The sequence below is a fragment of the Anser brachyrhynchus genome (genome assembly GCF_964034855.1).
Source record: "Anser brachyrhynchus genome assembly, chromosome: 1".
NCBI classification, from domain to species: Eukaryota; Metazoa; Chordata; class Aves; order Anseriformes; family Anatidae; genus Anser; species Anser brachyrhynchus.
In genome coordinates, this window is record NC_137694.1 from 111432877 (window position 1) to 111448070 (window position 15194).

At 38.8% G+C, this 15194-nt stretch overlaps 1 protein-coding gene across 1 annotated transcript in view; it reads right to left on the minus strand.

Annotated features, from left to right (window-relative positions):
- Positions 1-15194, minus strand: part of ADAMTS5 (ADAM metallopeptidase with thrombospondin type 1 motif 5) — a 47251-nt gene that overhangs the window by 28972 nt on the left and 3085 nt on the right. The window contains exon 2 of the mRNA XM_080573105.1: positions 5824-5956. Within this exon, the coding sequence (XP_080429231.1) occupies positions 5824-5956 (133 nt within the window). The remainder of the gene's footprint in view (positions 1-5823; positions 5957-15194) is intronic.

Sequence of the window (15194 nt, forward strand, 5' to 3'; positions counted from 1 at the left end):
GCTGCTAACAGAATTTAAAATAGAACCTTGAAAAAGGTTCAAAGAGAAGGAATCAAATAATACTGCTGATGTATGTCATCAGAGTAGATTTGGATGACTCTACACTCTTTCTCTCACACTCCCTTTTTTGTTGTTTTAAGAAAGCAACTCTGCCTAATTATCATTACCTGGATATTTGCCTAAACTTTGTCTGTCATGAAAGAAACATAATATGAAAGTCAAATATCCTTCACCATCTTTTCATGTTCCTCTGAGATTCTGTGCCCTTGGCAATGTATCCCCCTTGAAATGAAAGGCTACAAAAGATTTGTACTTGTCAAGTCTGAAGCTTTCTGTTATCTGCTTTATCTTGACAGCCTTGAAATCAAAGGGCTAAATGTTCAGCAGTGGCAAAGAAAAGATGACTCTGTATCTAATTACTTTGAGTGTATATAAAATGACCACGTGTGGTAAAACAGGGAATTAGAGTATTTTTTGGTTCTCCTATGTACATCAAAAGCAAGACTACTACTTAAACATCATACACATTGTTCTTGGTTTCAGTTTCTCCTGGAGAAGGGTCAGAGTCATACATTTTTTTTTAGTAAAGTTTACATAGGTTAGATGTGGTATACATGGCCCTCTTTCTACAACTCTAATTCAGGCTCAGGCCCTGAAGAAATACTTTCAACCCCACTCAGAACTCTGTATAATGGTATTTTTGATGTATTTCAGTGAACTGCCTCAGTTCACTCCAGGAGCGATACCTCACTTCTGAAATGGTTTCCTTACATAAAATTGTGCTCTATAATAAAATCACTACACTTTGTTGACAGCATTCATGTTATTTTTGTCTTCAGTGATGGTAGATGCCAGAGAATGATGGCATACAGAAAAAGATTTGCCATTAAAAATGTTGTTCTCTAGTTATAGTTTCTGTACAGGTCCTTGATTTTAGGTGTTCAACTATGTAACACAGCTGGAGAGGAGGCTGGAATAACATCACACAACCATAAAAAAATGAGGCTGAAAGGAGACCTTGAAAAGTCATCTTGTCCATCCCTCCGCCATGAGGTAGGATCAGCATCCCCTAAGCCATGGCTGTTTGGCCAGCTGACTCCTGTAAGCCTCCACTGATGGAGATTTCACAGCCTCCCACGGCAATTCGTTCCTGTGCTGAACTGTCTGTATGGTTAGATGACTTTGGCTAATGCTTAAAGAAAAGCTCCCCTACTGCAATGCAAAGGTCATTACCCCTTGTGCTGTCCCAGGTGGACATGGAGAATAATTTATTATGTAAATTTTTGCAACTATTATTAGATATATTTGAAGACTGCTTTTATGTCTCCCCTTTAGTCTTTCTATCTCAAAAGTCACATGTTAGAGATAAAGAAAATTAATGAACAGAGGTTTAATTAGTTCCATGTAGAATTTTTTAAGCTATAATCTAAAAATAAAATACTTGGAAAGAAGATCAGTAAACCATATTACTCAGGAGGATACAAGGAGTAATAGCATGCCAGCACAATTACATAACAGAGAAATAGGAACTTTGCAAAAGGTCAAATGCACAAGAAGGCAGAGCTTTCTCTGTATCCCCTCTTAAAAAAAATAATCTTTAAGATTGATGGAAAGAATAAAGATGCATGTAATTTAAGTTATTAAAGTCATGTAATTTTCTCTGAGCTAAACTGGAGTCTTGCCTGCTTAAAGACTGCAGAAAGGATGCTTTTGTGTTTAAGGAGTAGATTGAAACTCAAGATGCAAATTTAATCCTTGGCTTTCCTTAAGACTTAGTTTGTGACTTTGGCAGTCACCAAATTTCTGTATCTCAATTACCGATTGATAAAATGGGCAGTAGCTCCAGTTCTTTTCTCCTGAACTCTTCTTATTTTGTTTTTGTAGATGATACACCCTTTAGGCTGGTGGATTGTTTGCACTGAAGCATGCAGGACTCCAGCATAGGAAGGGCTGAAGTCATCAGAGCCTTCTGAAAGCTACTGCATGACAAAACACAACACCAGGCTTCTAAACAGAGAATTGTCATATATTGCGTATATCCCACCATGAGAGATGTTTCAACGTAACTTGAAATGGGTTGATTGTATCTTTCGAAGATGTTATACTACAGATCTTTAGGGGATGCACAGGCTGGTTTATAATTCAGCATCATAAAAGCAATAAAATCTCCTATCAAAAGGCTAGAGTATTGGAGTAAAAATTAAAATCAGTTATTTTTGTTTCCTGACAGTTATTTTAGTAAGGGATATATGGATTAGCAGTATGCCAGCACTGACCTATGAAAAAATGTTAAATAAATGTTGAGATCATGGGTAATCATGGGTTCTTTAACACTTTACTCCAGATGTTTCTGTGATGCAGGGAAGTACATGAAATAATGAAGCAACATTTTTTTCTTTTTATAGTCCATAGTTTGATGATAACAAAGACTTGGAGAATATCTATATGCTGTGCCTAAGACAGTTCTGAGCTGAAGCTATGGAGTGCAGAGCTATGGAGGCATACTATGGAGTTGCTTAAAGTCCCATAAGACATCTCTGTGCCACAACATGGAGTTGAACTCATGATTTCAAGAAAGAATCCAAAAGACTGTTTTTGTGACAGCAAAGCTACTACTGTCTAAACTGAAAACAATGCGTCCCCTGTGAGAAAATAACTGTATATGGATTTACCATTAGTGGCTGAATGTCTTGACAGGCTCTGATTTTAAAATAACATTTATGATGTAAGCACTGCTACTCTTCATTCTGAGGAGAGACCACATTATCACTTTCAAAGCCGCAAGATACCCTTGTTAGTACTGTTTTTTTGTTATATTTTCCTCATTTTATGCACTTGACACTGGACAGAAATTATTCCTGATTTTGCTACATGCAACTAGGACAAGATTTGGGTTCTAGATGCTTTGTCAATCTTTATAGACAGGTCTTCACATCGTATTGTCATCTAACCAGTGTACTAAGAATTTGGTTGTATCTATTTCTTTCTGTGCTTTTGTTTACAGCTCTTCAGAGATCTTGCCTGTTTATGCTGCTCATTCATATTCTCCCCCTCAAAAACCACCAGTCAAAATCCATCTATTTTTTCTAAAAGGAATAAAATAAACATTTAATACATAATGTGGTAGAAACCCTGGCAACTCAAGCAGCACGCTTTATTCCGCAGCAGGCTGCTTTTTGGCTTCCTGTGCATGTATCCAACCTGAGCTCTTGGGCTGTGCATTGTCCTGTTTGGTTGAGCTGCAGTTCCATTTACTTTGGTTGCCTTCCAGGGAAAGAACACAATCCTCAAAAATGCTCTTGGATCCTTCAGAGAGGAAACAGGAGCACTCAGGTCACCTTGAAGTCAAAGTAAGGACACACAGCCTTTCTTCGGAACAAGTCCATACTAATGATGCTGCATCTACTACAGATGCACACATGGCAGAGTTATTTAAAAAACTGCAGACAGTGACTCCAGTATGCTTAGCAGCTCACCTTGCTCTTCATATTGACAAAAAGAAGCAGCTTATGCTTTGAGTCCTGAGAATCCCCTCTGTCTTGCAGGGCATCTCCTACCCTGCAAGGTGAACTCCACTGAATAACTAAGCTGCTGTAAAATTAAAACTACACTCTACCCACAGGACAAGCGGGAACTTTAAGACTTCTGGATCGGAAGAAGAAATGTGGTCTCCAAATAAAATAAAGTAAGGTTTTCCTCAAAGTGCTTAACTAAAGAGTATCCGTGCCACACTTCAATTTTTCATCCTTTTTTGACCTTTAATTTAATATAAGTACTCAAGCAATTTTAGCTGTGTTTTCTTCCAAACATCTCCCACTTGAGGCCACACACACAAAGGTCATTCTGTGATTTGACACCCCTCCTTTCTTCAAATCTTATGGTGAGGAGAAAAAAAAAGGATGTTATTTTAAACAACCTCAAACTAGAGTTTTTTTGTCCATTAGGGTACTTATTTATCGAACTGTTTCAATTCGTGCCTTTTTTACATTGAAAATTATAGCTTTTATGGATTCCTATAAACTTCCAAGGTATGAAAATGGCTCTTTTTCAAAAATGTGCCTCTAGATTACTAAAAATAATTCACTTGTGTTTACATTCTCTTTGAGTGGAATTCAAACTAATAATATGCATATTTTCTGTTCATCCCTATCTTGACTGATCTATGTTTCTCATTTTTAATCCATTGCATATATATCTATTGTTGATAAAATGACAGTCCAGACACATTGCCCATGGCTTCACACAACAGGAATACAACACGAGCGTCCCAAAAAGGTCCTTCAGACAACTATGACAATGCCCACAAACTGTCAGCAGTAAATATCATTTATGGATGTCAGAAGATACAAGCAGTCCCTCTATCAGATTGGCGGCCTCTGCTTGATAGACTAAGTGAGCCAATCTATCGTTTTGTCCCAGTTCTAGATCAGATTCATGACGAGTTGTCAGCTTTATGTCATCCAGGTTTGATGCCACTAAACTCTTCTGTTGTTAAGCTGTCTTTGATGTATTGCTGTACTTATCTCGAAATGCTCCAAACTAGCAATTTCAGAGAGCTTTTCTTTTATTACCAAACCATTTTGTTTATTGAAATAAAGTATCTAGTCTGGGGACTCCTTGTGTTGTAAGATTTTATACTTTCATGCAACACATGATCCCTCTCCAGCTTCTGACCTCAATTCTTAGAGGCACTGTAAGCTGTAGTGTTGGTATCACTAATCACTGAAGGGCCTGGATACTAACATGCAAGCTGATTTTTCATACTTGGTGACCTCTGTTTGCTGAGCCAGGTATATAGCAAACACAGAACTCTTAGGCTCTACCTGCTAGCTACTTGAAAATTGAACTATTGCAATGATACTCCCAAAGCAAACTTTACTTTGGTTTGGCAAGAGGTACAAGGCAATTCAGAAATTGGCTCTCTCAAAGTTCTCCTTTCCTTGTTATTTCCTTCCAAGAATGTCAAAAAAAAAAAGAAAAAAGAATGTTCTCCACTTTTAAATTGCTGTTCACTCACCAAAATGAATAGCCCACATACCGTATGTATTTCCAGTGAATACAGGTCACGAAACATTAGTAAATTAAAAATAAGCAAGATGGCAGCAGTCTCCCTCAAGGAATGTATAATGCCAGAATACAAAATTTCTTCTGTCACTAATTCTATCTTAGATCTTTCTGAAGGGTACAAGTAAGGCTGCTACATTAAATTGCTGTGCACTGAAGTGGAGACTGAAATTAACCGAAGTTAAGCAGTTTTTTAAACAAATCTTTAGCACCTAAATACTACTTCACTTATTTCAGGATTTAGATTAGTACCACATTTTACTATAAAGGTGGAATTTCAATACCATTAGAAAAATATTAGAATTCTGCTTTTCTTTTCCACTAAAGCCTTGTCTGCAGGCAGTACACCTTCCCAAGAAAGTTTCAAAACAACAGAGCATGCAAGTAGTTCAAAAAGGTATGCTGCTTTCCACTGTGTATACTAAACGAATATGAATTATAACAGGTAAGCCAATAAGCTAAACGCCTTCTCTGGAGGGACATGTATTGACATTTTTGGACAGTAGCAGCAGCCTTTGAATTTTCACTCTGACTACTGCTTAAAAACGACACTGTCAGAAAGGAAACACCTACTGTGCGCCTTCACTTGCCTTCTGATCCCTTATTAGTTAACCCTGAAGTGCATATGTATACAGCCTTAATCCCCAAGCGAGTATCTGGACCAGGGGAAATCTGGAATTAATTGCAAAGTATTTTGGTTACTAATGCAGCTGTTACAAGTGTTTGATTTGGCAAGCGAACAGAAAAGGCACTACATACCAATTTCGTGAGCCACTGTAAAAGCTGCATGGAGGCCGTCATCTTCAATCACTGCACAGCTGCGCTCAGGAGAGCATATGGTCCCAACGTCTGCCATTCCCAGAGTATCACATGAATGATGCCCACATAAATCCTGACCAGGAAGGAAAAAAAAAAGTCATTAAAATAAATTTTTACACCCATAGGTAAGAACAGGCTAAAGTCACTGGCCTTTTGCAAACAGCAGAACCCGGATAAAACCAGCAAAAGAAGTTTTCACCTCAAGATCTCAATGCAGTTTAAAAGCATGATGTCCCAATCCAATCCCTGCTAAAGTCAATGGGAGAATTTTCATTGACTTTAATGGGGTTTGGATATGATCTATAATTAATTATTGTTATTTACATTTGTATTTCTGCATACAGATGCTCAAGCTTGCATTGAGCTAGGTACACAAAACACATGCCACAGAAACATTTATCCGTTGACTATAAAAATAGAAGAAATATCCTCTTTATTTACAGAAGGTGAACCCAGACACTGAGAGCAAGTTTCATATTCCTAATCAGTTCCTGAACTACAGTTTGCCTTCCTTTTCAAAAGGCAAGTCTTATACTTGTACCTAAAGAAATTAGATTGTTATATATTAAACCTCATGTCACATCTGTCAAGTAGTACAATGATTAATAATGTATTACCCAATATACCAAGTATTTAAGCAATTCTCAAAAGTTGCTTAAAAAGTCAGTGACAGGACAGAGTGTAAAACCCCCTTGATTCCTAGTCCTACTAGCTCAATGGCTAGGTCACGTACTTTCTACTTGCAGATATGGGGTGTCTCCAGAAACCATGCACGTAGCACTAGTTTTTTTCTTTCCATTCCAGGATACCACTACTACTGAAAGAGGCAGCTTTGGTCAGACATACAGGGTTTTAATTGTCAGTAATAACTTTTCAGTACGGCTGCTGAAGCAGAGGAAAGAATACCAGTTTGAATAGACAGATGTACATAGGGTTTTTTTTGGTTGAAAAGGAAAAGTAGGTACCATGACATTTGGAGCACTCCTAGATTTTTCATTGTGGTTGAATGAAAATGTCATTTTTAAGGCATTACAGTATCATCAAATGTTATTATCAAAATGATCAAAGAGTACTTTTTTCCCCTTCATTTTTAAGACTCTGTTCTTCCCTTCAGATCTCCTTTTATAAAGAATTTCTTTAATGAAACCTTTCACAATTAATCCATCTGCAGATATCCTGTATGAGGCTCCAGGTCAACAATATTCACTGATTATAGCACTTTCAAATGCATGCAAGTTTGAAAATGCATTCAAGTCCCACTGAAGTCAAAGAAAACACTGAATTAACAGATAATTTGAGGGAATATTTCTTTACCAAAAAAAATAATAAAAAAAATCAAGCTCAAATTACATGCAATATTACATATAAGGAGCAAGAATTTCTGATCAGTTCTTCCAGCTGCCAGGTGTCTGGGTGTCTGGGAACTCTTTTCTGTAAGTGCACTCTAGGTGCTACTTAATGTCGAGATTTAAATGCCAAAACACCAACGAACAAAACAGTCTTACCAGAAGAGAAGGAATAAAGTTCAAAAATATTTCAATTCCCAAATTTTTGCAGGTATGGCTTAAGCAAAACTTCCTCTCCGCAGCAATGCAGATAATATGCAGGGAATTGCATTTATGTCAGAGCCCTCTCTAACCTGGGCATCCAAATAGATCCCCAGACTTTGCTTCTGAATCTGCACCAGTTATGGGAAGATACAGAATAAGGATGCATGTTTCCAAGTACTCTGAAAGAAATATAGTTTTTCAAATTTTATTTGGGCAAATATTATCATTTACAGCATTTCTGAACCAAGGTCGGAGAGGCCCTAATTGAGGTCATGTTAGTATACTGTCTATGATCTGGGGCATATTCAACAAGGAAGATGCAATACTTAAACTTGTGTTAGTTTTGCTTAGGTTTGTATCAATTTAGCCCTCTATGCACCACTCTGAACCTGGCCCTTTCAACCTAAGGGTACATTTTATGTAAGGCGATTTTAAGTGGTTTACCTACAGCAGCATAGTTCAGGTAACAAAACTCAGAAAAACACATGGGCATTGTACCAGTATAAATACCTTTTCATGGTGATATAATTGGTCTAAATGAATGAGTGTAAGCTGTATAGGAAGTAGGATACCTTTATAGTAGTTCAATTTTAACTGAATCCACACAAGTAGTTGAACTGAAATTCTTATGCAAACACCAAAAAGCACATAAATCAGACAGAAAGCAACTTACTAGAGGAGGTCTGAACTACTCTCATGTTGAGTGTGCCAAGAATGGTATAAAATACATTAATTCGGGCCTTGTCTCTACATGCAGATTCTATGTCATTTGCTCTTCGGTTGTACCTAGGGTGTCTTTATTACTCTTTATTGCTTACATCAGGACTACTCCCAGTGTGGTACAACTATATCAGCACACATACGCCTCGTGCCAGTGCATGATTTATTTCCATTTGTATACAAGAAGAAACTAAGCCAGTGATATGGCTATGGAGCTATACCAGCAGACACAACCAGACCTCACAGTGACTATCTGGATTAAACAACATGAGTATAATTAAAATAATACAGTCTTTCCAAATAGGCAATCTCAGAAACTTTTTTAGAGTTACTTCTGATGGGATCTGTGGATTTTGGAAAGTTATGACAGGGCTGTTAATCATAAGCATCTACACTGACTTTTGGCTGGGTAGTAACACTACTCTAAAAATTTCCAAAGCTATGCATGGGTTTGTATTGTGCCACCTTCTTTAGACATCAAAAAAATAGCTTTGCACATTTGCAACCACAAAAGGAAATAACAATGTTCAGTTACTTTTCATATGTTATGTGTTACTGACATTACACTATATTGCATGCCCAGTCACTTCATCAAACTGCTGTTCCTCCATTTCCATAACTTCCCAGAGTGTGACACATATACAAACATCCCAACATCTTACTCGTAACTTTCAAGCTCATTTGTGTAATAGTTGTCTAGACATAACAAAGCAGGCTTTTTGCTTTCTTTAGATATAATTGAACTTCAGGTCAGATAAAGTGAATTTCTTGATGGAGTTTATTAGTTAATGGTCACTCCTAGAATATCCCACCTATTACCTAGCTCCTGCAACATCCCATGGGCAGCTGGAAAATGGTTGTCCTCAGATAGCGGGAAGGTGGTGGTGTGGGACCAGAGATCCCGTAAGGGAGAAGAGAGGAGAACATCTTCACTGTGCACAGAAAGCTGTGGGTTGATTGAGTAAAACTGCATTTCCTTCAGCCAGCTAAGTGACCACATCTGGACTGCTGAGCAAGACGGCGTGGGTAGTCCTGCAGCCAGCTACTGAATTCCAGCTGGGCAGTGGTGGAGCAAGATCGTAAAGGGTCTTGGAAACAGGGACAGGAAATATTTTCTGGTGTTAGCTTCTTTGCATGAAGTTGTTACTGGAGGGATGTCTACAGGTTGCCCATCTGCTAGCAGAGCAGTGTGTGACTAAACTCTGAACAGAGAACATGCACAGAGCCTTCTGGTTTTGATTGCAGATGTCAGTCCTCAGTGACTGCACGAGATGAACTTTTTAAACTAATGCTGACATTGTCAATAATCAGGCAGATTATCCGGGGCTTGGCTCCACTGTGTTCTCAACTCACAGTCTCACTTATTCGTTATTTCTCTTGCCTCTGTATGATTTGAACTCTACTATATTTCTTCTCATAACATCCCATGGTACATACTACACAGGCAATTAAAGTGTATCACATGGCACCTCTGAGACAAATATTCTGAAAATTCTACTATTGGGTCTTTTCTTTCCTAACTCATTCCCCAGTTACATAGTCTTTCCCAAGAGCATGTTTTTTTTCTTATGGAAAATCACACCTGTTTACACTTCCACTCATTTAGATCTTTAAGGCAAAGTTTCTATTGACTTACACCTCCTTGACATCACAGATGATCTGTTAACAGAATCAATACCTGCATTTTTAGTTTTCCTGGACATTTTTGGAATGCAGTTTCAGACTCTTCTAAAGTAGTTTCTGGGACATTAAAAGATCTCATTTCCCTTTATAACAATTTCTCAAAAACAGGCCCTGATATAATGATGTAATCTAAGAAAATCCATGTGCATCTCTTTAATTTTTCAAACTCCAGCTAAAGCACTAGGACAGCAGTGAGTCACATGATGCTTAAAATCAGTTTTGAACAATTATTTCTCCATGGTGTGTAGCTTCCATTTAAAAAGTTGGTTGCTTGTTCAGATTTGAATACTCATTTAATTGCCTCCAAACAGCAGCAGAAACTTCTAAGAATAAGTGTTTCTTGATATTTCTAAAGAAGGAATGCAGTCTGGCTTTTGATCTAGATTACAGTAGTTTCAAAATAGAAGAATGAATAGGAAATGCATTTGCTACACGGGAGACAATAGATGTTAAGCCTTAAGCTTTGGCAAATGAATGACTTAGGAAAAATGAGCTGTACATCATAAGACTAGTAGTTAATTAGACAGCCTATTAGAGGCCAAGTTTTCTTGGCATTTGTAAGTACATCAAGAACAGCTGGCTGTTAGCCAAGTATACGTGGCATTGTTGTGAATGAAGATAACTGTCGTGGCTCCCTGCTGAAACAGCTCATTTATTACACCTGAAATTCTTTCATTTGTGCAGTAGCCTTAAAAATGAGAATAAACTGTTTAGTGGAACCTGATATTAGACCAGAGCCTGTGGACTGGATCCAAAACATTATTTAAGCACCAGCGCAAACAGTTTGGTGGAATGTAAGTGCAGAAGAACAAAACTGGCTCATGTGTCCCCTGGTCTTTGAGTTCCCTATCCTTCATGGGGCTTGTAGCTTGTGACCTTATGGGCCCCAAAGTACCACAGTTTTACAGTCCTGAGCAGCTTAGCACTTAGCTTATACTAAAGCGCAGATACTTAGTGTTTCTCAGCCTTCGTCCTTTGTGGGAACCCCAGCCTACAGATGCTCTCAGACCGTATCTATGAGATGGGATTATCGGACACGGTTCCACATCACCTTCTTTTAAATCACAGCTAAAAGCTTTTATATCTCTGTGTTTGTTTGCTTGCTTGTTTTTCTGCTTTCATTACGATGGCCCAGCAATTAAAGACTTTGCCCCAAAAGATTCAGCTTCAAATTCCTCTGAGGGATGAGGACACATAGAAGCATGTTTCTTAGAAAAGTGCCCTAACCACCAGACTATGGTCTGCAATGAAGTCATGCATGCGTCTGTGCATGCGGGGAGTCAGGGATCCTCCTGTTGCAGCCCACGTGCCAAAGGTTTTCGTAGCCCAGACTGCAGTTAGTGCTTCCAGCACTTGATGGAGGGACCTCATTTTTGGTCCCTGTTCCTCAGACTACTTCTGTAATTTACATTCAACAGCCCTTCAGTAAATTGCAGAAACAGTCTTCCCTACGCTTTGGGAACACAGGCCTTCTTGCTTGAAGCAGTGCACTCCAATCGGCAGCTTCAGGTCATGATTTCTCTCCTTTCCACCACATGTATCTTGAATTACTTGCTAAACAGTGACATAGCTTTGGTCAGAGGGGTGGAAAGTTTCCTTAACACCTGGAACAGCTTACAACCTACTGGTTAAGGACCTCTCCTGGGAGGTGGGCGATACAGACCTAAAATCCCTCAGGCAGAGGAAGGAATTAAACACGACTTTCCAACTTCCTGCACAAGTGTTCTCACCGCAGGCCTATAAAAGGAGGGTGGGGTCGCTCCGTACTCGGGACCCACAAATCCGTCCTCCCGCGCTCAACCCCGGAAAGTGGGTGAAAGTTTATTAATGTTGCGGCAACAGGGAACAGCACATTTGGAGACAAATGTTAATAAACAGAAGATAGTAGAAAGACTAAGGCTCATCCAAACAGAAAGGATTACCAGTATCACCCCAGGAGAGCATGATGTCTGGAGGGCAAAAGGAGTGCAAGACTGAAATCGACAGACCACTAACGGTAAACTGGAAACAAGGGCTAACTGGTAAACAAAGTACTTAGGGAACGGTCTATTTTACCCTTCAACTGATACTATGACACTTAAAAAGCGAGACTTTACAAGCCCAAATGGTTCAACGCTGTTCTGGAGGAAGCCTGTTGTGAGAAGTCCTCCTCCTGAGAAACTGCTGGGTCTGGCTGATGGGGACATCCAGGTAGGGGCATAAGGGAGCAGGCCTGGCCATTGCTGTGAAGCGGTCAGACCCACTCCAGTCAGACCTGCTGAGACACTGCTTTGTCATCCCCTACTATATTTTGAGTGGAAAGAATGAAGCCTGGCTAACTTTTGGGGAACACAGGAGTGGCGATAACTGCCATACCTAACAAACTAAAAATTATATATTTTCCTTCAGTAGTTTAACTTAAAAACTGAAGTCATCTTCCTTTCACGTTACTGAGTTAAAGACAGGAATAAGTTTGGCGTATTTGAATACTGAGTAGTCTTTCTGAATTCTAGGTGAGGAGAAATTCAAGAAAATACAAGGTATCTCTGATGTCCTGTTGAGACCTACTGGTAATTTAGACATGTTCTTACTCTTCCCTTGCCATCCCAGGACACCCTGCAGTGAAGTATTAGAAATGGTCTAAACTGGACTAAGTCTTTTTGCTCTGAATGGACAAAGTAACAAAACTACTTTTATTCCTACAGCATATAAAGAAAATGCAGTAGCATTATGTAAAGCACAGATTATTTTAATATATTGACAAAAAGCACAGAAAGCTTTTGCACTTTGCATGGGGAGGGGAAGGGCAAACAATTTCAGACGTGAAACAGGTGGCTGGTATTTGATTTAGCTTTCCTATCCCATAAATCTTTAGTGCAGAAACTCCACACAATTTCTGTAGGTTGGCGTGAATCATACTACTTCTCCCACACAAATAAAATGGCCCACCTTATTTTTCCCTGGGACATTATCTAAAAGTAATAGATTTGGAACAAAACTGGTGAAAAACCTACAAAACTGATCGATATCACATTATAATTTCCTCAAAGTAATAAAAATAATCATTAGTGAAATATGTTCTATTGACAATTGGTACGGTGACCTATTTTACTAATACAGGATAATAATTGTGAGGGAATGATAATACAGAAAAAAAAAAAAAAAAAAAGAACCAGAGCCAAAGAAAGCATGTGCTCCACTCAATTAAATTATTATCTATTGAGTTGAGATAATCCAAAGCTTGCTGTTAAACTTCAACTGCACTGTCCGATTGACAGTTAAACTAAATCACACACACAGGACCCATGTAATTACTGTGTGGAAAAAGGCAGGACAGTGGCCTTTGGCTCTAGTATGAACTTTGTGTTAGAGCCAGGCTTGATGGCACTGTCACAGATGATACTTGCAAGCACTTAGGAAAGTATTCTTTCTCATTGCCTATATCTACTGTGAGAAATATGTGTTTTAATTTTCACATGATTCAGAGTTGGGGGAAAAGGAAAGGAAGAGAACTGGATTTTGTCCAAGGGCACTCAATAGTTCACTTGAAATTTAACTAAGAGTCACTAATGAAATAGATTGGAAGAATTCTAGAGGATAATTACAGAGCAGGCTGGACCTCAGAAAAGAACAGTTGGAGTTCAAGTGCAGTTTGCAAGTCACAACTAATATGTTTTTGTACTATGACAAATAATCTGGCACGTATTTTCTGCATTGGTAAAGACCTGAAGACTGAGGATAACCTGTTTCCAGCTTCAGAGAACTGTTGACAATAAAGGAGTCCAAAGCAGATGAAATTTGCTGTTGACTTCACTGACACGGAGAACAACATGAGCTAATCTCTAGGGGAACAGGGGTTTACAAGCTCTTCTTCCTTCCCACCATGCAGCCGTTTCTCTACTGCCACACAGGGTGGAGGATTTGCCTGTCCTCCAGATGACTGAACCCTTGCATCTCTGTATTCTGTGGAGGATTCTCTGAGGATCCACCTGCCCTATGGACTTACAGCTCCTGCCAAGGACTCAGCCACGAGGTAGTTGATCAGCAGGGGCTCCATGTATTCTCTAAGGTTGTTAAGGCCATACGGCCCTAATGAGGGCTCTCACAGGATTTATCAGAAAATTACTACCTTTCGTTATATTTCAGTACTGAGAAGTCAGACCACCGTTGTGCTTGATACAGGCCATACTGGGTCAAAATAACAGATTGGGAAACTTAGATATGGGGAATTTAAAATAATCACTGTGGAGCCCGACTGAGTTTCTGCAATATTGAGTAATAGATAATTTCTGCATCCACTGAAGTTTTGCAGTCTCCTATACAGGTGATAATAATGACCAGACGTTACTGTAGTTTTCTGGTTGTTACAGAGTAAATATGGGATTTACTGCAGCTAATGGATACAGGTACATGGTCTGTGCCCCCACTGATAGCAATATAGAGCATTACCTTAGTTTTAACACAAGTCACCTGTATCACCCAAAACTGAACTCATGCTCATGTTTATTTACTATTTATTATACTCTGCAGCATGAGTGCTTTAAAACACTTTTCAGATTAAATTATGACCAAAAGTGAATAGACGTTTTAATCCAGAATGAGTAAATCTCCCTCTAAAAATCTTTTTCCATGGGAAATACTTCTAGTATGAATGATGATGATAATGATTTGAACCACTAGTACTAATTTTATAATAAGGGAGAGCTGCCAGCATTCTTAGTCTATCAAAGGTTATTCATTTATCTTTAAACAAGTAATGACAACAGAAGAGGAGGAAGTGATGGTGCTGAACTGTGAGTGAGCCTTTTTTGGTGTCAAAATAACACCCAAGTCAATGTCAATACAGGATAAAGATAATTATTATATTAGAGACTTGTACAGCAACAGGCATGCATAACTCAGGTTCTAGCTCCACATAAACAGTTGCATACAGCTGAGGACACATGTTCGACTGACAAACGATTTGCAAATATTATTCTGTTGACGCAGAGACACAAAGTTCGAGGTGGCCTCAGTTAGTAAACAAAGATGGAAAATGTACCTCACACATTTACTCCGTGCCTCAAAAACAAGCCATTTAGAGGAAGACATCTGGATGTTCAAAAATTAGCATGATGGTATTCAGAGCCCATCAAAACACGCAGCCATGGCTTGGCGTCTCGTAGCTAAGCAACGCACTTCATACATTCAAAACATAGTTGTAAAAGTTGGATCCTCCTGCCAATTGCTGCCACTCTCATTGAAAAGCTAAACTGGAAAAAATCTCTTTTTAGCTCAAAGTGTGGCTGTTTTCTACGGGAAACATCTCTGCTCCTTTCTCATTCTTTAACCCTTTTCTTGTTTACATTCCAGGAAGAGCAGATAGCTTCATGTTGACAT